General features: G+C 36.8%; 1 protein-coding gene across 1 annotated transcript in view; it reads left to right on the top strand.

The window, feature by feature from the left end:
• Positions 1–24,418, top strand: part of GABRG3 (gamma-aminobutyric acid type A receptor subunit gamma3) — a 740,987-nt gene extending 716,569 nt beyond the window's left edge. Inside the window, exons 7-10 of the mRNA XM_038532572.1 lie at positions 6,415–6,567; positions 10,690–10,886; positions 11,178–11,237; positions 16,073–24,418. Of these exons, the coding sequence (XP_038388500.1) occupies positions 6,415–6,567; positions 10,690–10,886; positions 11,178–11,237; positions 16,073–16,354 (692 nt within the window). The 3' untranslated portion in view covers positions 16,355–24,418. The remainder of the gene's footprint in view (positions 1–6,414; positions 6,568–10,689; positions 10,887–11,177; positions 11,238–16,072) is intronic.
• The last annotated feature ends 872 nt before the right edge of the window (positions 24,419–25,290 follow it).

The raw sequence follows: 25,290 nt of genomic DNA, 5'->3' as shown, positions 1-25,290 counted from the left end.
CTCATTAATTGTATCCTTCAGCTACAGAATTTCTATTTGCTTCGTTTTCTGTGATTTCTATATCTTTGTTAAACTTCTCGTTTTTTGTGTGTCTTGTTTTCCTGATTTTATTAAATTACCTTTCTGTTTTTTCATAGTTCAGTGAGCTTCCTTAAAATAGTTACTTTGAATTCTTTATTGGGTAAATCACAGATCTCTGTATTTGGAGTTGGTTATTAGAAAATTATCATGATCCTTGTTGGGGACAGGTTTCCTTAATTTTTTATATTCCTTAAAGTCTTGCATTGCTGTCTTTGCATTTGAAGTAGCAGTCATTTCCTCCAGTCTTTGCATACTGACTTTGGGAAATAAATACCTTTCATCAGCCTCCTAGGTATTCTGAGTCTTTCTCATACTTTTTTCCATGAGTATGCCTGCTCCCTGTTGTGACATAATATTTTGACTTATATGCCTTCTCTCAATCCTGAAAAGCCATAGTAGGTACTAACAGCCTCTCTTTTGTTGTCCCTAATGCTTTGCTGAGTACTCTAGCTTGTAGTTTCTCCCAGGCCTACAGATTTGGGCCAGCTTTCCACCTGTGCTCACTTGCCATCTACTAAAGCTTGTTCTTACTACCACTGAGAATGCACATAGGAAGCTAGCCACTGTTAGGGGAAGGAATGACACACAGAGCAGTAGAAGCACCTGTGAGCCAGTTAGGGCGGTCCATAGGTGAGGTTTCCCCAGCAACTTGCAGCAGACTTCCTGATGGAGTCCATGAGACTGTTAGTAAGATCTGTTTCCCTTTATTATGTTCCATTCCAAGCCCTGGTTGCTATTCTCTCAGTGCTCACCACCCTCTAGGCCTGCAACTCAGGACTCAGCACTCCGTGTGAGAGGAGAGAGAAATGGGCCTCATAAGCAACATCCCACACAGCTGGGGAAGCCAGACACTCACTTTCTCACTTTCCTCTGTAGGAGAAATCACAGACCAAGAAGAGCTCTCTTGGCACTGAGCTGTGCTGCCTTGGGGAATGTGTATGGCTAAAGACAAACTGTTCCTCTTCAATGTGTCCAGTCTCCAATTTTTTTGCTCTGGTGGGGAGCTTTAACATCTCCACTGACTCCTGGACTTCCACAAAGGTTCTCTCATCTGTGGGTGAATGTCTAAATCCATGTTCTTCAGAGATTCCCTGGTAGTGACCAAGAAGGCTGGATCTGGTTCATGAGCCATTTCATGGTTCATAACTGGGATTGAGTTCTGTATGCCTATTACCCAACAAACAGTAGGTGTGACTTTTCACGAGTCCCTTGGCATATGGTGCTATCAACATAACCAATGACGAGTAGGGCTATAGATGAGTCCTCAGGCAAACAGAGCTGTTTTTAGTTTTGCTGAGTCAGTTACTTCAGTAAAAGTCTGCTTTCTCAAAATGGCTGTCTTCATTCTTGAATAGCCCCAGGATTTCATATCCTCCTACCTGGATCCCACAGCTCCCACAAAGGCACAAAGATGGATGGATGCCAATTTAGTGTTATTGTCGGGGGGGTGGGATATGTTCGAGAGACGTCCTGTTTGGCCATTTTGTTGATGTCATTTTCCCTTAATTTTTCATTTCTGTGTAACAGATTACCACAAATTTAGTGACTTAAAACAAAACACCTATATAACTCAATAGTTTCTGTGAGTAAAAAGCATGGATTTGGCTTATCTGGGTCCTCTGTTTAGGCTGTCTTAAGGCTGCAATTGGGGCATTAGCTGAGCTTCATTCTAATATGGAGGGTTGACTAAGGAAGAATCTACTTCTAAATTCATTACATTGTTCACAGAATTTTATTATTTGTAGCTGTAGAGCTAATGTTGGCTTAATTCTTTAAGACCAGAAGGAGAATCTCTTTTCATGGAAGTCCTAAGTCCTTTAAGGGGTTTTCACATGAGTCAGATCCACCCATAATGATCTCTCTTTAGCTTAAAAACAACAGATCTCAAAATCCATTCACCTTTCCTCTATAAAATAATCTGATCAAGGAGGTGACAAGTTACATTCTATTTGTTAAAACAAAATCACAGGTTCTTCTTACACTCAAGGTGAGACAATTGTACAAGTGTGTGATTAATTTGGGGTCCTTTTCAGATGTGTCTCCCAGTTTTAATAATTAATATAATATGGTAGTTGTGCAGGAATCAATATGTAGAAATAGATCCATACATATATGGATATGTGACTAAAACAGATCCATACTTACATGGACATGTGAGGTAGCATTGTGGATGATTGAGGGTGCAATGAATGATGCTATGACAACTGGTCATGGAATTTAAGAAGTTTAATTTGAAGAAGAATCAAAACCTATAAAAATAAAACAAAACTCATAGACAAAACAATACAATATTTTTATGACCTTAGGTTAGGAAACAGATTCTCAGCAGCATTAGCAATAACATAAAAGGTTCATAGACTTAATTCCTTAAAATGGAGAATTTAATTTCATGAGTGGATGTCATAAACAAAAGAAAAAGACAATTTTTCCCATGGCAAACTTTTTTGTACTGAACATTGCTTGCTAATTACCAGGCCTTGGCTGGTTTTTGAAGGGTATTAACTTAGGATATTTTGAAGGGAGACCAAGGGAAGATACCTCTGTGAAGGTGTGAGAAGACATGGTCATCAGAAAGGGAGCAAGTCTGGAGACTTAACAATGATGTTTAAAAGAGAGTCAAAGGAAGGTTTGGGTGCCTAAGCTGTAATAAATAAACAAGGTTATCTATGACATGGAATATATGATGATTTATAATAGTTCTGTCTGGAAACAATGCTGGGGTGAATTAAGAAGATGTGGCTGGCTAGTCTTTAGCCTTGAGGGAACTTTCTGTATTTTATTAATCTTTGTACTTCTAACTTCATGAAACACCATATTAGCTTAATAAATTTTTATTTCATAAATCTGTGCCATCATGCTAAAAAGTAGTAAATACAAATGCTCTTCCAAAAACTCTTCAGTACTTTCACATATTTTTTCTTACATTGGCTCAGGAAACACACATACACAGACACAGACACACACACACACACACACACAAATAAGCTATTGGCAAAGAGCAACTTGTTCTTATAATTCCACATGACTTTTTTTTTTTAACCTTGATAGATCAAAGAGAAACTTCTCAGTCCTTTCCCAACTGTTTCTGTTCCATATTTCCCCCAGGAAATGGCCATCAGGCACATTCCAGGGTGGACTCTGGAGACCTCTATGAGTTCTAGATCCCTATTATGTGGCTTTAAGAGTCAATCAAAAACCCAGATACCTTTGGTTTGAGCAGAAATGATCACAGAAAATCAAAATCATTCTGGTCCAGGTCTTGAATTACATTAAGAAAGCTGCACATTAATAAGGGTGAATAGCTAAAACATCATAGAGAGGGGGGCAAAAAGCTTCTAGGGAACATGAAGCAAGAGCTGAGACTTCACACCCAAGTTGGAGCAGACTGGGCCCGTGGGGGTGTGTGAGTGTCTGTGTGTGTGAATGCAGATGTGTGGGTTTATGTACACTTGCAGAAGGGGAACAGATAGAAGGAACTACATTTTTCTTCAGTCAAGAGCCCTAAAACTAACGGCAAATATAATTTAGACATATGGTTGGCCTGTCTGAAGAACTTTTCAGCCACATGTTTTCATATGTAGGGAAGGACTTTTGCCTCCTTTGAGAAGGGCTTTTATCTCCTCTCCTCTTTTACCCCAGGCCTACACAAATTAAGTGTATACAGAAACATGTGATGCATCTGGACATTAGGACCCCCTGGCCTCTTCCTTCCAATTTAAGATGAGTGGCACATTGGCTATGTGTTGGTCTTCTTGTGTGGGGCAATGGGCTAGAACCCACAATTCACCCTGCCACTACTTCCTCAGGTATTTGTACCCTATAAAAGCTGGAAAACTAGAACCACAGGGCTCTCTGGAACTGCTTCTTAGGATGTGTCCCAAAACCTCACATAGAACAAACCGAGATATAGAATCAGGCCCCAGAATGTGGCCCTGACAGTTCATTTGATTTTCATACCTGATAATGGGATGTTCAGCAGATCTCTGAGTTAGGTAAATGTATATGTTGAGCACAGATATAGAGAGTCCATTTACTTCAAGTTGAGGGAAAGCAGATTTGCTAAAATGAATTGTGGGTCTTCTCTGAAATTGTCCCTCTCTATCTTTCTCAGAAACCTACAATCGTAGCAGAGAAAATTATTCAACTCTGGATATTGCATCAATGTTGTGCTAATAACTGATCTGTTATGTTTTGTTTTTCTGTCTACTGTTTGTTTTCTGCTTAGCTTTTAACTGAAATTTTATGTAAAAAATAATAGGCATTTAAATATTGCACATAATTTAATAATATTTCCCCAGGAAATGATGTAATGGCATTCATATTAGAAAAATATCTTTCTGTCCTTTGATTGCTTCAGGTTAATCATTCTGATTTCTTTGTACTGAAATGCTAATTTGATTAAAATTTTAAGCATTTCTTAGAAAATGATCTCAATATTGATGTTCCATCAATTGTCCTGAATATTGCTACAAAAGAACACCACAAAAAAAATCTAATTATTGAAAGGCAGTTTTCATATGGGCTTAATATAGTCACCCTGTCAATCTTTTTAAGTAAAAAATGGGATTTAATTATGATCTTTTCATTAAACAGACACTAATTCATTGCTTATAATTATTGCTAAAGAAGAGAGATACATTATCTATAACTCAACCAGTTTATTAGTCTTAAAAATATATTAACGATTATAGAAATGAATTAATAATAATTCTTGGGAGGGGCTCAATGAGGACTTCCTGGTGAACTAAGTGATTTCTAAGCTGAGATTCAAAGGTGAGTGGAACTATTGGAATGCAGGAGAAAGAAGAAGAGCACCCTAGGCAGATGAAAAGATTTATTGGTCCATGGGGAAGGATCTGGGTATGTCTGAGGACCTACGGAGATTCTGATGTCCAGAGTCCGAAGACTACAGGGAAGGGGCATTGCATGCAGAATGGTATAAGCCATAATAAAGTCATGACAATTATAAGAGGGTAGCAAGATGCTGGTAAAGGATTATAAGAGGAGATATATATTGATATTTGTGTTTTAGAATGATCCTTTTGATAGTAGGACATAGAATGGTCAGGAGTGGTGGAAAAGGACTAGTTGTCAGGAGATAGGTGGGGAGCTTGATAGAATCTGGCACTTGTGGGGAAAGGAATTGAGAGCAATGCAGGAATTGAAGAAGGGAAAAAGGAGTCACAGGTGGCTTCTGGATTTCTGCCTTGAAGAGAGAGAAAGTCTCTGGTGAGAGAAGAGCAGGCATTGGTGTGGAGGGAGATGATCATTCAAATCAGAATCTAGTGAATTTCTGATGCCAAAAAGGCTGAAGCCAGCATATTGAAGAGTGAAGGTCAAATGGGAAGAGGCAGACAAATATGCTCTCAGCAGAAAGTTGCCTAGAAAGGACTCAAATAGAGATGATTCTGGAATAAAATAATGTATTAAGCATTCACCCTCTCTTAATACCTCAGAGAATATTATGGCATTTCTAGTAACAACTATTTTGCTCCCAACTCTTTTATGGTATGGCTTTGCTGTAGTAGAAGGAAGCAGAATGTCATAAAATTATTTCTTCTGTTTGTTTTCCGGGTTGGCACAGCCTAACTTCTGGAGTCATGAAAGGATAAGATCAACATAAAAATATCAAATAAAACAAAATACAACGTTGCTAAGCTAAAATCATGCTATAAAAATAGAAATATAAAATTGTTACACAAATTTTGGTATAAAAGTTTATGTATAGCTCTGTTACTAGTGAAAAAACAAAATGACTATGGATCTGCTTGAGGGTGGATTATGTTATATTACCCTTGTTTTTAAACATTCAACATTCAGATGAACTCAAGCAATGATAGCACGTTGAGTAATGGTCTGTCCCAGATGAAATGTGCATGTCTGTCTCCTCTATCAATTCATATGTTTGTGTGTTTTCCAGTGACTAGTAAAATGTCTTGCACAGCCATGGATAAAATAAAGTTTATAAAAATTAAGTTTAAAAACACCAGCATTGGGCAGCCCCGGTGGCTTAGCGGTTTAGCTCCTTCTTCCGCCCAGGGCGTGATCCAGAAGACCTGGATTGAGTCCCACATCAGGCTCCCTGCATGAAGCCTGCTTCTCCCTCTTCCTGTTTCTCTCTCTCTCTCTCTCTCTCTCTCTAATAAATAAATAAATAATCTTTAAAAAAAACAGCATTTTGACTTTTTTCACAATTTGATGCATTGTAGTTGTATATTTTTATCCAAGTCATACAATTAACAAAATTATTTCCCTGAATTATTTTTAATAATAAAATAAATAATCAAACTTAAACAAAGAAAGTCGTTTACTTTTGATAATATTTTATTACAGGTGATTATGTTGTCATGACTATATATTTTGAATTGAGTAGAAGAATGGGATACTTCACTATTCAAACATATATTCCCTGTATACTGACCGTGGTTTTATCCTGGGTGTCATTTTGGATCAAAAAAGATGCTACGCCTGCAAGAACAGCATTAGGTGAGTTTTTAAAAAAAAATAAAAAAAATATCTTTCACCATTTTATTTACTAATACAGAACTATTCACAAAAATACTTCCAGTGAGAGAGACAGTTCATATGTAATTGATCTAATTTGAGGGCTTCTTAAACTGTGCTTAAATTATTTCAAGTAGGCAAGTCAGACTCTTCTTTCTGACAATGGAATTCCAAGTATGCCACTTAAAATAAGTTGGGGTTAAGGATGCAGAACACATCAATTACATCATCTGATCCTATGCTCTAAGGATGATGTCATCATAAAAAAATGTAGTCACACCCTGAGAATCTGTCACACTGAAAAGCCTCATTAGTGTAAAGAGACACAACTTTTCACACATTTTTGAGAATTGAAGACAATATCAGTAAAATAGTCTCTCAACAAAAGTTCTGATTGTTTAACAATCTTATAAAGTTATAATCTACACAATAAAGCTCAGTATCTTTTTTTAAGCTCAGGATCTTTTCATTAATTTTTCTCTGACCCTCAAAGTCCTCTTAATAAAAGATTAAATTTCAGTGGTTTTAGAATTGTGTATGTAACATTTTTAGATCAGTTTTTCTTTATGATAAGAATGTTACCTAATTTCCAATATTTTGATTTGTGAACAAAGGTAATATACAAGACTGAATATAGAGGTTGTTTGCCCAGACAAATGTCTTTCAGGAAAGAGGGAGCTCCCTCAATTTCAAAATCCTTGCAAAGTTTCTCATATTACCTTGTGTTTTCTCTGCATTTATTACTTTATTCTTTTTTTAAGATTTTATTAATTTATTCGTGAGAGACACTGAGAGAGAGACAGAGACAGAGACAGAGACAGAGACAGAGACAGAGACACAGGCAGAAAGGAAAGCAGGCTCCATGAAGGGAGCCTGATATGGGATTCAATCCAGGATCATGCCCTGGGCCAAAGGCAGGCGCTAAACCACTGAGCCACCCAGGGATCCCTATTCTTTTTTTAAAAACAAAGTACTTTTTTGAGCAAGATAAACTAGCTTGCACTATCCTCCCAGTGTTTGTTTTGCATGCTTATAAAAAATACATAATAGAATTGGGAAATAATCCAGCAAAGTTACAACACAAATTTAGTAACTGTTCTTGGGGTTATGACCTTACAATTACAAATGCTGGGTGTCATAGTGAGCGTGACTTGAAAAATCAGCTTCTAAACAATATAATATGTAGTAATGGTTGCATAACTTGAAGCTATGAAGGTCCTGTCAAAGAGTCACCATGGTGGCATTAAGGAGATAGAGATACTGGAAATATATAAACCTGGAAAATAAAAGATTTACAGTTGAGAAGAGAGAAATGTCATGAACACCAGAATATTTAGCTGAGACACCAGAAAGCCTGTGCTTAGGACTGAAGGGGTACTCCAGACCACCTCTAAATAAAGCTTAAACCAAGCTATTATAGGAAATTAACTATCTGTCATAAGAAAGCATTTAACATGTTTTTAAAAAGGATAACATACTTAATAATCTTTGTAATGTATCATCCACAATATTAAGTATGCAATAAAAATTACTAGACATTCTTAGAAGTAGGAAAATGTGACCCATGATATAGAAAAAAAAGTCAATATAAAAAGACAAATCTGGTGTTGAATCAGTAGACACGAGCTTTAAAGCAGCTATTATAACAATGTTAAAGAACTTACAGGAAAATATAATGTTAATGAATGAACAGATGGATAATCTGAGCAGGTAAAGTATATTAAAACGTAAACTCTAGAATGAAATGTATAATAGTTGAACTGAAAAATTCACTAACTGGCCTTAAGAGTAGACTGAAGATAGCAGAATAAAGGTCATGCATAATTGAAGACCAACATATAAAATTTACCTAATCTAAAGAAGAGAGGTATAAAAAGATTTTTAAAAATGAACAAAGCCTCAATGATCTGTAGGACAATATGAAGATGTATTACTATAACTGGGATTTCAGAATGGGAAATGAAAATGAATGAGATAAAAATTTTTGGAGAAATGAGGTTTTAACCTCATTGGGTTTTTAATTTAATTTTTAGGGCAGCCCTGGTGGCACAGTGGTTTAGCGCTGCCTGCAGCCAGATGTGATCCTGGAGACCCGGGATTGAGTCCCACTTCAGGCTTCCTGTATGGAGCCTGCTTCTCCCTCTGCCTGTGTCTCTGCCCCTCTCTCCCTCTGTCTCTATGAATAAATAAAATGTTTAAAAAAATTAAATTTTTAAATCCCTAAATTTTGTGGAAAAAAAATTCTGTAGACATGATACGATCACATTTTTTAATCTTATTTTATTTAAATTGAATCAATTAACATATAGTATATCATTACTTTCAGATATAGAGTTCAGCTATTCATCAATTGCATATAACACACAGTGCTCATTACATCATGTGCCCTCCTTAATGCCCATAACCCAAGGTCACCTCATTTTTTAAAAGTTAAATTAGATGTTTATTGAAAAATCTTTATTTTTATAAAAACACACTTGCCATCAGTGTAAACTTTTCAAGTTTACACAGCATTTTTACATAAAGCATCACAACTTTCCCACCTACACTAAAGAGAGCCTGGCATTCTGTTTTTACTGTACTGATCAAAGAAACAGATTCAAAGAAAGTAGGTGACTTTACATGACCAAATGCTGAGAAGGCCCAGAGAAACGCTGAGGGCATTGACTTCTGAGTCAATATCCTTTTATGCATGGCTGAGCTGTCCACTCTGTGCTATTATGCTCATTCTCCAACTGGCTCTGGCTAACTTCCCTGAGGAGGAACAAAGAAGCATTAAACAGGAGCTGTGATCCTCAGAAAGGAGGGAACTAATGTGCATTTATCTATCATGCTTACCCAATCACAGGGTGATACTGCCAGGTGGATATTTTATAGTATTCTTATCCAAGAACAGAGGTAGTAAGTGTTAATGTGCATATTCCTATGATTCCAGGATCCATGTCACTAGCCTGCCTGTCCAGCACCTCTAGCAGATTCTGATTTTGCAGGAGCTCATCTAGGGGAGAGTTAACCTTAACTCATTTCACATAATAATCATCCAGTTAGTTCATTCTTCTTCATGTTGAGTAGCCTCCATTCCTTTTTTAAATTTTTTTCCTTTTAAACCATCCATCACATATGCATCTGTTTTCTACAGTCTTTGATTAAATCTTTAGTATTGACCCATGTATATGAAATAGTCAAAGTCAAAACAACACTAAGTATTATTAATTAACTAATTAATCAATGAATCAATGCATTCTATGTGAAGCATTCACAGAAATGCCTAAAATGTGCTAGGCACAATGCCTGACAACAAGTAAGCAAAGATGAGCAAGACACAGTTTTTCTTGTAATGATCACACAATTTATTCAGAGAGACAGACATGCAAGGACTATAAAAATATATGCAATTCTCTGTGCTAATGCAGAAAGGAAGCACATAGAAGATAAGGGTAGTGTAGAGACACATGTTATCAACTCTGCCTAAGGAGCCATAAGCAATGGCACCTCATTAAGAATGGTACTTCAGCTGAGTCTCAAAGAAAGGTGGCAGTTTATAAGTTGCAGAAAGAAAAAAAAGGGAATAGTTTATATGGGCTGAAGAACAATGTGAGATGTGGAACAGAGAGACTGTATGGGGGACTGCAAACTTTCTTTTTAAAGATTTTATTTATTCATTCATGAGAGACACAGAGACAGTGGCAGAGACATAGGCAGAGGGAGAAGCAGGCTTCCTGCGGGGAGCCTGATGGGGGACTCAATCCCAGGATCCCAGATCAAACCCTGAGCCAAAGGCAGAGGCTCAACCACTGAGCCATTCAAGCTTCTCTGCAAACTATCTTTATTTTAAAAATATTTAAAAGACAAAATGTGAAATAGTTTGGGAATTTCTGAATAAATTGAAAGGTGTTGACTTAATTCAGGTATTTTAATGTTATTATAAGAACTATGGTAAAAATTGTATGGAAATGTTGTTTGCAAAATTGTATAGACATTAAAATTAAGAATACTATTACTTTTATACAATGTCGAGAAGAATTTACCTAAAAATAAATCACTGTTGGAGTGGAGGAATTTTTTATGGCTCCTTTTACATCTTGATAACTATCCTCTGTACAGGCATCACCACAGTGCTGACCATGACCACACTCAGTACCATTGCTAGGAATTCCTTGCCTCGTGTGTCCTATGTGACTGCCATGGACCTCTTTGTGACTGTTTGCTTCTTATTTGTCTTTGCTGCTCTGATGGAGTATGCCACCCTCAACTACTATTCAAGTTGTAGAAAACCAACTACCACTAAGAAGAAAACTTCGGTGAGTTCCAGTAGCGACGATTTTCTGGAAGAGTAGTGAAAGGATAGTTTGCAATAAATGATCCTTATTCCTAAAGATCTTATACAATATTATGTAAATAGCTAAGTCAACAAGATGTCAAAACAACAAGATAGAGAACTTGAATATATGAATATGACCCTACAGCACCTCTTCACCTTACCTACCAGTGACGTAGATTGATATAATCATACATGAAAAGTTGCTCTTAACTAAGGTGTTTTATGATACAGATTTCCAGTTTTCTAATTATTTTTTCTCTTTTCCTTGTAGTTGTTACATCCAGATTCCTCAAGATGGATTCATGAGCGAATAAGCCTACAAGCCCCCTCTGTATGTATAGCATTGAAGATGCAAATATTTCTGAGCACCCTTACTAAACTAAGTTTGAATAATAAGTTATTGTTTATGTATGCATGTATTGAAGAACAACGAGTAATGAACATAGTCTCTTCAAAAATGTGTATACTTTTTAAACATCAATTTATAAAATAAAGGGAAAAAATTAATCATAATCCTTCTACCCAAGGATTAGCATATACATACATATTTATATTTTTAACTCAAAAATATGAATAAGTTTTTGTGTTATAAATATTATAGGATTGTTTTAATGATTGCAGTATATGTCATGACTGCTACACAGACAGTCTTGGCTGGATACCGGCTAATCCACACCTTTTCACTTTTATACATATTCTTATCACTGCAGTTTTGCATAAACCTATGACTATATTAACTTAATATAAATTCATAGAAGCAAAATGACTGGGCCAATAGGGTTGCTTGGCTCCATTAGTGTGGAACACACACCTCCCAGAACTCGCCCTGTATTAGGCTTGATAATCAAACAGAAAAAAATGCCTTCTGCAAACTGTTCCCTTAGCATTTCTTTGATTATTGATAAAATCCAATATTTTACACTTGTTTTTTATTTGTATTTCTGTTTTCATGAATTGTTTTTATTCCTTTTAACTTTTATGAAAGTTTTTTATATAACCTTTATAACTTTTTATGTCCTTTAACTTTTTAAAGTATCAATCCTCCAGTTATTTATATTATTTATTATATATATTGTATTTTATATAACCTAAAACTTGTATAGTCACATACAGAATAATTAAGAATATTAATATATTTTTTGTTGTGTAGTTTATTTTTAAGTTTTATGGCAATGTTGTCACTATCATTTCTTGTACTTTTTTCTACATGCATGGTTTTAAATCTCCTGTTGCCAAATCTATCAGCCTTCCCTTTTGTGATTTCTGCCCCTTGTGTCCCCCCTACTCTCAAAATCATATAACTCTCTCTTGCCTTCTTTTGAGCACAAACTCTGTTGGACACTATGTTCTAAGTGTTTTCATGTATCAATTCATTTTATCTTCACAACAATCCATTCTACTGATGAGAAAACTGAAATATGGAGAAATTAAGCTCTGTAAATATTGGTTAAGGTTAAACAATTTACAATATAGTTATATTTAATTATTAATGCATCTGAATTTTTAGTTTGTGGCTTGAGGTAAGAATCTATCAAAAATTGAGAAATGTTTTTAAATCACTACCTTTTTTATCATTTAACAAAATTTATATATAGCTACTTGTTTCCCTTTATACCTATCAATTCACTAATTACACTGAATGCTTTATGCCTACCCATATGGGGTTTTCTAACTACTGATCGGTAATTTATGTTTAGTGCATTTCAACACATTTTTTTTCAAGGAAACTGCTTTGTTATCTATACTCTGCAAGGGTATCATTTTAGTTCTGACATAAGGTGAGAGGTGAAGCCACTTTTATAGCTGTGGGAAGCCACAGAGAACATACAGATTTGCCAGCAAATGCTTCCAACCAGTAACAGACTGAAAAGTAATGGGAAAGTTTGGGAGTGGGGATGCTGTAACAGAGACAAGTCAAAACAAAGAGAGAGCCTGAGGCCCACAAAGCACATTATCACACAGCCAGTGGGTTGGGAGTGGAAGAATTATTGACACCTTTGGTATAAAAAAGCTTCTCCCAAAGGAAAGAATCTTTTTAATATAGAGAAAAAAGAAATTTTCACAAAACTCTAGGAATTGTTTGCTTGTTTTTAAAAGGGAAAGTATAATGACTTTGAAGAAAGTACATAGAAAAACAATCTAGAGAGAAAGGGTTGTAGGCCAGGTGAGAAGACACAGAGAGATCTTCAACAGAAGTTCATAAAATAGCCAAAGAAAAAGAGTTTTCCAAGGTTGGATAATAATTGTCAATGTCTTCGATTCTACTCTGAAATATCCACAGGTTAAGCTAATTAAAGGGCTGCTATTACCAACATCTGCAGAGATGGGCAGCCTCTAAGCAATGATGGACACAACCCAGGCCTCACAAACAAACATGTGTGCACTTTGGGGCAAGTTTTTCAAATATCTCTGTGCCTCAGTTTCCTAATCTGTAAAATGCAAAGCTAACCACTTCATATGTACAATAGTACCTGTCACCCAAGAAACACAGCATTTCCAGGGAAGTCATAAGACTATATTTTACATGCAGGCAAAGCAGAAGTGAGTCAGGGACCTTGCTTGGCTGCAGATGACCTTGGGGACTCATTAATTAAAATCTCTATTTTGAGCACAATTTGAAATGTTTATGACAAATGAGAGTTACACATTTAAGAAAGTATTTACACAATTTGATATATGACTGTTTAAAGCTCTTAGCATCCTAAATTTTATCGCAATATTATAAAATGCAATTAGTTTTATTTCAAAACAGTGAGCTGTAGAGATATACATAGGGCTCCCTTAATTATTAGATCAGGTTTATGTGTGTTTCAATGATCATGAGTTTGATAAATGAAGAAGTGAAATAGGGGTTTCTCTTGCTCCCAGAAACCTTGTTGCTTATTTGCCTACAGCTCCTCTTGTCACCCTTTAGATCTCTTGTGAGCTGTCCTCACAAGAGATGTGAGCTGTCCTCACAAGGTCCTTCAGAACCTTCTTTTTTAAAAAAAAAGATTTTATTTATTTATTCATGAGAGACAGAGAGAGAGAGAAAGAGGCAAAGTCACAGGCAAAGGGAGAAGCAGGCTCCATACAAGGAGCCTGACGTGGGACATGATCCCGGGTCTCCAGGACCATGCCCCAGGCTGAAGGAGGCACTAAACTGCTGAGCCACCCTGGCTGCCCCTTTCAGAACTTTCTGATGCCCTTTCTGCATCATCTTCCTTTAGGCATGCCATGCCAGTAATGGCTGGCTTCTCATCTGTGTGTCGTCACTACAGAGGCACAAAAGGTCGAAGAAATAAAAGGATAAATATCTATCTGAACACTGTCAAAACACACCTGCAATTATTATTTATTAAAGGCAGATTTTTCCAACCAAGGCTTGCCAAAAAGTTGCAAATTCCTCAAATGTACTAGACTACAGACAGGAATCAGCTTTTTAAATTTTTTTCAGCAAACCCCCCTGGTGATTTTTATAACCACTCAAGGTTAAGAATCATTAACCTAGAGATGTGTCCACAGTGGAGCCTATAGAACAAAAAGCTTTTGTTTTGGTCCATTGCCCAGAGTTCTGGAGGAAGGTAGAAGGCTGCACCATCATGCTCCTGACTGGCCATTGGTAGGTATGGAGTAGGCAATACTTCATGAACATGTGGTCCAGGACATCTCACTTTAGGTTGAACGTCACACACAGACACTTCTCAATTAAAAGGATGCCCCCAAAAGGCTACCAGTTGTGATGCTGAGTGCTCTACATTTTTACTTGATTCATTTTTGGTAAAAATACAGTTGACCCTTAAAAGAAATACAGTTGACCCAATAACTCAGGGGTTATGGGTGCTAACCCTCCCAACACATGCAGTTGAATATCCGCGTATAACTTTTTTTTGTCCTTGTATAACTTTTAACTCCCCAAATACTTAACTCATAGTCTACTGTTGAGTGGAAGCATTACCAATAACATAATAACAATAACCAATAGTTGATTAGCATATATTTTGTGTATGTATTATGTACTATATTATTACATTGACATAAGATAGAGAAAATGTTTTTAAGAAAATCATAACGAAAAGTAAGTACATTTATAGTACTGGACTTGTTATTTTTTGAAAAAAATCTGCATACAAGTGGACCTGCATTGTTGAAATCTATGTTGCAGGGCCAACTGCATAACAGGTACTCAAGATGCTTTCTAATGAATTCCAAAAGGTCTCTCTCCCAGCAAAGTACAAAGGATCTAGTCAGTTAGCTGAGACTGGGTTTGTGTGTCCAATTCTCCCTTGATGTCAGCATCTTACCACTTTTACTGACACACTTTGGTCACTCAGTTCAGCCAGCACAAATGAAACTAAACCAGAAAGGGAACTGTGATTTTTAATTCTCTCACATTACTTAGTCAAATTTAGAAATATATCCTCTTGACAAACTTCAAGTTAATACATAATTCATAATTATTGGAAGAACTAACAAGCACCTGAGGAATTGACAAGTCTATTTGAAGCCACTTCTCAAGTTTAAAAGTGATACCTCTCATTTATGAGTGAACATAAGCCATCCCCTCTCCTTTACCTGCCCTACATTGACTTTTCCACATCAGGAGGAGAGCTAGGGAAGTAGAAAATAAAACATTCCACTGTACACACTTTTGACTATGTCTCTTAATATGACAAGTGGTGTCTGGCCATCACACACTGCAAGCTATTTTTTTACATAAATTACATGGAACAGGAAGATTCTTTCATCATTCTTATATACCATAATTTTTACTATTTACTAATTAGGGAAAAATAAATTTATCTCTCTACATTTTAAATTTACTGCTTAACATTTAAGGATTATATACAATATGTACATATTTACTCCAAATCAACAAAAAAGTAAGCAAAACAGAGACTTGAAATGGTTAATACACATCTGAAAACGTATTCAGCCCCCTCTGAGATATGCCAGTTTTGAAAACTCCACTGTACTCCTTTTGCATTAGATGTATAGATATTGAATTGGCAGATTGAACTCTCAAAGATCAAACTGTCCAGTGCAGGGATGGAGATTGTGTGGGAAGGGGCATGGCATTGTCCTCTTTATCTAACGGACAGACATAACATGCCTATTTCTTAATTCACCTTGGGCTGTTCTTATTGCATTTCATGATGATTTTTATGTTGTTCTTATTGCCTACAGAACTATTCTCTCCTTGACATGAGACCACCACCACCTGCAATGATCACTTTAAACAATTCTGTGTACTGGCAGGAATTGGAAGATACCTGTGTCTATGAGTGTCTGGATGGCAAAGACTGTCAGAGCTTCTTCTGCTGCTATGAAGAATGCAAATCGGGATCTTGGAGAAAAGGGCGTATTCACATAGATATCTTAGAACTGGACTCATATTCCCGGGTCTTTTTCCCTACATCATTCCTGCTTTTCAACTTGGTCTATTGGGTTGGATACTTGTATCTCTAAATGTTGCTGTGGTAGAGTAAAGAGCACTAGGTTTCTCTCTTTACCTTTCACCTTCCCGAGACCAGTAGTGACCAATTGGGGTAGGAAGGAAGGACACTGCTCAGTTTATCTGAAGTTATACATTACCTTTGAGCAGTAGAAGAGGACGTGGCAAATATTTCTATTATGTATTTCACACTCACACACATGCGTGCACACACATACATTGAGTTCCAAAGTGATATTCTTGCTAATCCCTTATTGAATCTGTAGCTTGGTGATGTTTATGAATAAGGTTTTTGGATCTTGGAAGCAGTTGCCAATTATCATTGCCAAAAAATATGTAAAACATGCAAGAAAATATCCAAGAAGCTCTCTCGGGCTAAGACCCCTTCTGGGTCTTTCCCCTGCAGCCCTTAGGGGTACCAGTGCCCATGTTTGTGGTGTCACTGCTTGCTAGATAGGACACACTCATGCTGACCTCAGCCCCATGTTCCCAGGCAGTCTGAGTTCAAGTGTGAACTGCAGTGAGTTTTGACCCAGTTTCCTCTCCCTGTGGTCTCTTTTATTCCGGTACCATCATTGTTATCTAGCATTCCTTTATCAAATAATCTCATCCTAGGCTTGGGAAGGCTGTATATGCATCATCCACAAGTTTCCAGTTGAGAAAAAAAATATGATTTTCAAAATTCTTGTGTTTCTGAAGTCAATGATATGATCTCTGAACATCAGAAGGCTATTACTTTATTCCAAACTACTGAAAGTCAGCAGTATTTTTAAATTTGTTTTCTTGGATTAGTTCAGCTAAAGTTCAACATTTACTTTAGGAGTTATGTTTTACTAGAGCAAAATACAACCCCAGAGTATGTATCTTGCTTATGTTATGCTATTACAGATTCAGTGATTATCTTCATCTTGCAAAGAAAGGCATACAGCATTCACAAGCCTTTGTCTTGAAAATGTTTTCCAGGGTGTGAAAGAAATGTAGATAGAATTTTAAAATTTCTTAGTGAATATTAACTTTTAAGTCAAATCAAACTTAGATGCAAAAACAAGGGCAATGGCTATCATCAATGATATATTTTGATGAACAAAAATTATTTTATACTTTGAAATATGAATATGTAGCAAAATCCCAAAGAAAAAAACCCTGAGATTATTACTCTTTTGATATTTTTATAACACAAAACTAACTTGCTTCTTGATGTTAGTTCTTTGTTATAACTGGACACCAGTATGTACTTCACAAGACTCTTCAGAAGCTTCCCACCATTGATAGGATAAAAGTCCTACCAGTTCACTAATACTGCTTTGGCATTATTAAAATTTTGGTACTAAAATTTTGGTACCAATATCTCTGTGATTCTCATTTTTCTCACCCAGAAAACGGAATTAATTTTATTGGAAATCATATAATCTTATTTTAATTATCTACTGTAAATAGGATTACTACTCAGAAAAAAAGTAAAATAATATACAGGGAGAATATATCAAAGTACTGATTTCATACAATTTACTGGATGCAGACCAACACAAGGGGATGGGAGTGGAAGAGGCTAAACAAAGTAAAATTAGATGAGTCTTTATTTTTATGAACATGATTCATATCAAGTGAATGCAAATATTGGAATACGATATTCTGAGTCTATATATTGTGAGACATCCAAGCGCATTATTTTCCTTCCTGTCAACTCCCTGCCTTTTGACTTGATAGTTGCTACATGGGCCACAAACCAACTGGATTCTATTTAGCTAATTCAGTTTAAGACATAAAATAATGATAAATATTTGTAGAGAAATAGGTTGAACCTATTGACTTACATGAAATTTATACTCTATCAGAGAATTTCACCTACTAGCATCCTTGTTCTGTCTCTTATGCATAAACACTCTCCCAAACCTGGCAGTGGTAGTCTGGAGGCTCCCTGACCAAAGAAATCCCACCATGTCCCACCAAACACTGAGTACACATGGAAGGTGGCCCGAGGTTGGTCTTCTTCAAACATAATTTTCGACTTCATGAATTTATAATCTCTAAATATGAAGAATTTCAACCTGTTATGTCTTTTTAAAGATTCTGGAGGGAAATGAATTTTCTAGTGAAATTCTTCTTGGAAGGAAAATAACCTAAGAACACTTTTATAACTTAAGTTTGGTCCAATTTTACCTGAAAAAATTTATTGATGCTTCTTGTTTCAAAGCCACTCAATATTTGGGTGTCATTGGCAATTCTTATGAAATTATATGTATAGGATGTACCATACCAATAACCTGCTTCCTGAATCCAACCATTCTCTTCTCCCTGAACTCAGTCATCCTACTGATCTAAGCATACTAGTTCATCATTCATTTTCCATGAAGGAAAACTTTCGTCTCAAGAGAGTGTAATAGATGTTCGCTCACAACATGCAAAATACATTCCTGCACATACAGCTATCTACCCAATATGGGTTCTGACTAAAAAGAACTCAAACATACCCTCAAAACACACCGTCAGTTTCTCTGCAGGCTTGCCTGTTCAAATTCTCTTAATCAATCTCAACTCCTGAGATGAGCCTTCAGTCCACAAAATAGAAGAGTAGCATGTACCTTATTCATATATAGAGATCAGGGGCTTGCTTGAGAAAGTCTGTATAAGTTTACATTTTGGAGGAAGGAAGAAGATAGGCACAGGGAGAATATGAGGGAAGCGCATCACTCTTAAGTTGAAGGACTCCTTCACCAGTATGCTTGGTTAGTAGAATATGTGTGAGGTACATGGATATAAGACTGTTCTGCACAGACCCAGCATCCTTCAGCTCTGCCCAGCTTGCTGTGCACTTAGACTTGAGAAATATTTTTGTGGTTTTGCAGCAGCTGGTGGAGACATTGTGTGAGTGACTGGTATTCTAAAGGTGCTACTGCGTTCCTCACTTTCAGAAATACTGTAAATTGGAGAAGTGAGAGTTCCGTATTTTGAAAAGGATTTCTAATTTCTTACCACTGTGGATCATACTTACAACTGTGACTGTCTCTCCTTTAAGCTGCATCCAGACTAAGAGGCAAAGAGAAGGCATTTCACATTACAGGGATTAGAGAAAAATGCTTCTTTAGAGCCTAGAAAGTTCAGTTTGTACAAAGTCTCAACACCATTGACCAGACGAGAGAGATTCTCGGGTACTGGACAGTGAAGGACAATGTCACTATAACTTACTCTGGACCCAGCCAATACTGCCCCCAATTTACCCAACATATGCCTTACAATAACACATAAAGCTTATACCATACACATCTTATAGATTTTCTATTTTCTGTAATCACATATGTTTCATGTGAGGTTTTTTATTGTTTATGAATGGATGCAGACAGAATTTTCTTTTTTTTTTATGTACCAAGCAGTTTTATCCTTAATTGTATATCAAATCAGTTAAGAACACAGTTTTTATGGATTCAAGTGAAAAAACACTTGTCCTCCATGGCAAATGATTTTAGGCAACATAAGGGAAATTGAGGCCAATCTAAAAGTCAGTGACATAGTGCTTATGATGAGATGTGAGTGTCCACATAGAACCTTCACACCAAGTCTTTTTACCTGGCCATAGCTTGCTGCAGTAGAGGTGTCTAAACATATTTTTTGCTGCTCTGCAAAATACCACACTCTGCAAACAAAGGTGGGTAATAGACAACCCTATTTTGCTTTAAACAATACTTGCTACAACTGGGAAGCAACGGGGCACTCTTTATCTAAAGGGCTAGAAAATAAGACAAACAAAACCTCTTCTTCTTTGATCATTTTTATTCAGCTGCCAATAATTGAGAACTTTCTGTGATTTACTTTGCAAACTTGAAGAACTATAACTGGTTTCCAACCATTATACTTATCACTATATTAGATCAGTGCTCTCGAGACACAAAGCACTTTGAAATCTCCACGATCTTACAGCTGTCTGCTTTTTCTAAGTTTATAAACTATATACATATGAAGTTTCATCCTCAATTTCTGTAAAAATCAAAAGTTAGTGAATGATTTGGAGAAAAAATAGTCAAATATAAATACACATTAAAATGTTTATGATCAGTATTGACCTTCAGAACACTATTATTTTTAAAATAATCAGAAAAGGGTCTGGAAATAAGATGGGGAAATATTGTAAATACACTGTAAATGTGAAATTCACAACTTTCTGTTGAGTCCCCTTCAAATTGCCCCAAATTGAGGAAGTGTGCAATCTGTACATGTTTCTTTCTCTCAAAATTGCCTGTAGGAAACGTTCAGGTTCACACGGTTTAGAAGTACCTCCACATTGTATAGTCATATTCAAAGAACCAGAAAAAAGAACAGTTCAGGCTAAATGACAAATCTCTTCTTGTATTCCTTACTGACTTACCTTTTACTTTAAAAATAAATTTTTATCATTATAAGGGGAAAGCATTATATGTTGAGAAAACAGGATGACAACTCAGCCATTCAAATCTCCAGGAGAATAAAATCTTTGCTTTTTCTAATGTCTGATAGTTTTGAAGACTAGAGACTACAGCATTTCCATTCCTACTTTAAAAATTTCTTCTGATTACAAGTTAGCAATTTCAGGCTATAAGCCTGGTCTATTTCTAATAAAGTCAAAAGAGAGAATGTTCCCTACAATTTGTTTTTCAAAATGTCCTTTAGCTAAATGATGGTTTTGTTTCTAATGTTGTCAATAAAATATCATAAGCCTCTGATTACTCTGCTCACATAAAAACTAAATTTTAGACTAGTTTAAATCAATGCTAAAAAATTAGTTGAACAGTCACTAACAAGTTTTCAATGTTTTGAGCTAATCAGATTGTATAATATAGAAACATGAGCTAGAAAATTAGGAAGACAAAACATGCAAATGTGCATAGACACACACATGCACTTGTGTGCACACACACATACACACTTCTGTACACACATATGCACTCACACAAAACAAACACTGCTTGGATACAACATTCAGGTAATTGAAGGAAATGTAAATTGTTGTACTTGAATTATTCAGATAATGACCTATTTTCACCACTTCATTTTTTGTTTTTGTTTGTTTGTTTTTGTTATTATTTATTTATTTATTTATTTATTATTTTTTTAAGAGTAAATTTATTTTTTATTGGTGTTCAGTTTGCCAACATACAGAATAACCACTTCATTTTTTGAATTTGTAACCACAACACAGTTTTCCCAGCCGAATGGACCAGCTTCACAAAGTGAGGATGATAATGGGTCCTGCAGGGAAGAAAGTTCCTCTATGTCTTTTGAACAGGTTAAACTCAACAGACTGTAAAGAATAATGAAGATCAATTGTCAATAAGGAAATCCTCCAGATTGAGGAGGTAGCTGCTATCTTTCCCTCTTTTCTAGTTATTTGGATTTTTCTTCTTTGTTTTTCCCACAAATCAGTTATTCATAAAAGAATTAAAGTTCCATTAAAAAGTAGAAGTCCTAACTCACAGTCAGACTGATTTTGAGGAACAAATGATAAGTGCTTTAATTTGGTTAGAATTTATTACAATAGTTTTTTATCATGCACTGTCATATATAAAAGGAGGGTTTTGGGGGCGTGAGTTTGTCAACTGAGTGAAAGCCCCCCAATACACGTAGTAACAGTTTAGTCACTTTGATGGGGAGATCAGAACACCCCATCTTATACGTCCCAATCAACCCACCCACCATTTAATTAACATGCCCCATTCATTTAGTCCATGCACTGGTTAGTGCAGGTTAGCCCTGCAATCTATAGAAAAATTTTTAAAAGAAAAGAAAAGAAAAAAAAAAACTGCACTCTGAAGTAACTTTCAGTGCAATTACAAGATAAGTAATGATAGAAAATTCACATAATTTGCTGACTAAATTTTCAAATTGTGAACCAGATAGTGTAAGATTTTAGAAGAAATAAACTGTGCTGCATCACTATAATTATCATCACCATTATCACCATCATCAATGTCACCATTTTCATCTATATCCTTTTTCATGCTCCATACTAGTCCTCACTTATTGATCCAAAACAAAGGTTTAATGTTTTTCCCAAATCATAATGAAATTAGAATTTAAATTAAGAAGAAAATTGAAAAGTTTAAATATGTAGTTTATATATTAAATATGCAAATAATTGTTTAAAATGTTGCTTTCCTAAAACATTTCCATAACTTCTCTGTGTCCCTCCAGTTCTATCTACCCTGATTCAAACAAAATTTGAAATAATTCCTTTTTATTGGTTATTGTTTATTGGTTTATTCTGGGTTTTATGTTTGTTTGCTTTTTTTAAAATCTCATTTGGCTTTTTTATTCTTATTCTTTTTCATGAGGATAACACATGTAATGGATAAGACCTCTTTTCCCTAAAATGGATGTACCTGTGGACACCACAGATTTTCTTAGCCCAAAAGGACAATCAATATGCTTCTTATTATACAGTTTGGGTCTGAACTTTGATTACTCCTAATTTATCTTGAGATTTTTACTTTGAGATAGAAATAGACATAGGCAAAATATATTGATTATATACAGAGTTTACTATTATATTACCTGTTTAGAATAATTCTACAAAAACATTGTAAATGATACTTTCAATCATCTTGACTTTCAAAATGACTAATTTTGTGCTAGTAAACAACGTTTACAGGCACATAGTTGTATAACTACATAACATATTTTTCCTTACAAGCAGCTCCTGGACTGAGTGAAAGGGTCATTCCTCATGAGTGCATTTTCTATGGAAGATTTTAGAAGAGTAATAATTTTCAGGGATTGGGCCTGGGTTGTCTTGTAAGAAGCAAAGGGCCATCTTGTGTTTACATGCAGTGATGTGTATGTATGTATTTGTATATGTATGTACAGTGGTAAAACTGGAACAACTTATTAACATGTGTATTACTCTACCCATCACCCCAAATGTAGTTGAAACAAGTAGGAAGGAGCAGAGTTTCCTAGTGATAGCATATTTGCTTCCTAAGCATTTAGTTAAGGAAAAGGGAGTGAGGGAGAGAGAGAGAGAGGGAGAAAGAGAGAAAGAGAGAGAAAGAAACCTGACAATTTCTATATTTTCTGAAAATGTGGGACCACAGTCTTTCTTAAAAAAACAAAACAAAACAAAACAAATTTAAATACCTGATCTGAAATTAGTTCTGAGTTCAAACAAACCTGCCTCCTATTGAGAACACCTGATCATATTTTTACTTGGGTGCACATCTGAGTGATTCCTTGATCATTTGTGCAAGTGGTCAATATAATGTTAGGCTAGAAGCAGTTTTCAAGATGTAGATGGAAAATAGCCATCCTCTCACTTCTGTAGGACATAGCTTTCCAGTGCAATGTGAGAAAGCATCAATCAAGTCCAGTGTGAACCACACGACATAGGAATTAGCCATAGCGCATGGACTGTCCTCTCTTTTTGAAGCTTGTGTGGAAAGTAAAACCACCTTGAGCCCTGGAAGATGCCCCAGGCATAAAGGAAGGGCAAAAGCCTAGATCTGCTCTCTGCCTCAATGGAATCCTTCCTGCTTGTGAAGCTATCTCATTCAGGTGGAAGGAAAGTAGAAGGATTCCAGAATCTGAGAGCATCTTGGAATCCGCTCTGAGGACATAGTGTAGAGGAGCTTGGCCTCAAGAAGGGGTCCACCCTGCCAAAGTGCGTGTGCCCATCCCTCTCTAGACAAGTGGACCAAGGACCAGGCCAGAGTCCCCGCCCTCACCAAGTGGCCTCCAACAGCTCCTGCTTCCCTGTCGTCCCATGAGGGCCTGGAAGCCCTGACTCCCAGTCTTTGGGCCATCTTGGGCCCTTCTATCCCCAGATGGTTCTGAGGTCTCACTGTCCTCCTCCCCTCTGTCAAGGACGTAACTCCCGCTAGCCGTGCAGCTCAGCTCGTGGTGTCCTAGTGAAACGAGGGCGCCCTAGCGCCCAACGTGCCTTGGCGACACGGGCGGCACGCGCCCCGCTTCGCCTGTCCAGTCCTGCCGCACCCTCTAGGCCTTGGCCTGTCCTGGGCCAGCTGAGCCTGGTGGCTGGGCTGCCCTCTGTATTTGTATTTGGATTCCTACGTTTGTACTTCTAATACAAATAAATGCACATGTTGTCAAAAATACTTGAGCCTGGAATGAGCATCTTTCTGGTCTGGGGTAGCTGACAAAGAGGTTGTGGAAAGGCAGGTGGGGGCCCAGATCAAGGGTGCAGGTCTATCTGTGGGTCCTGCCCACCAGGAGGTAATGGTAACAACTGTTGGGCTTCGGGGCTCAGCTCTCTGCTCAGCCCCACACAGAGGCAGATTCTGCGAATGTTGAAGGGGAGGAGGTTAAATGTCTTCTCTGGCAGAAAGGTTACAAGTGGACCGTGTCCAAAGGAAATGCCTTCCTCTTCCACTCCTGCCAAAGCCCATGAACAAAAACTTTGAACCCATCCCTGGAGAGCAGGAGGCCCCACTCCAGCCAAGCCAAAGCAGCTGGTGCCAACCTCTAGGTTCCTCACCACAACTCAGGAGTGATTAAATACTGTGGGCAGAGATCCTACATCTTCTATGCATCTGGAAGGAGGGCTGGCCACCCCCAATGTCCAAACACTGGCTCTGTGGGAAGGTGCTGCAGCCTCACACTAAGTAAAGACAAACCTTCACAAACAAATTCCACAAACCAATGGCAACTGCCAGCACTGCAGGCAGACAGAAAATTTATACTCTAGTCCATTTGAGTCAAATATGTATTACTAAAAATGAACAACCTCAGGTCCTCAGCTCACGTGTTATGACTTCAGCAAGACACTTCCACCTCTTTTCAGATGGGAATTGTGCTGGGGAAAGGTAGAGAGGGGGCTGTGAGACATATTCTACCACCTGTACATATTTTCTACCTCTGTTCTCAGTCCTAACAGGACTCAAAATGTGACATTGGGTTTTCAGAAGTTGATTAGACCTCTCCAAGGTATCTAGTATAGTGTTTTCAGCAATTACTTCTAGGATTACTT

Source organism: Canis lupus, chromosome 3 (genome assembly GCF_011100685.1).
Source record: "Canis lupus familiaris isolate Mischka breed German Shepherd chromosome 3, alternate assembly UU_Cfam_GSD_1.0, whole genome shotgun sequence".
Classification (NCBI taxonomy): Eukaryota; Metazoa; Chordata; class Mammalia; order Carnivora; family Canidae; genus Canis; species Canis lupus.
The sequence above is the reverse complement of the archived record's forward strand: the minus strand, read 5'-3'. Positions and strand labels throughout refer to the sequence as shown.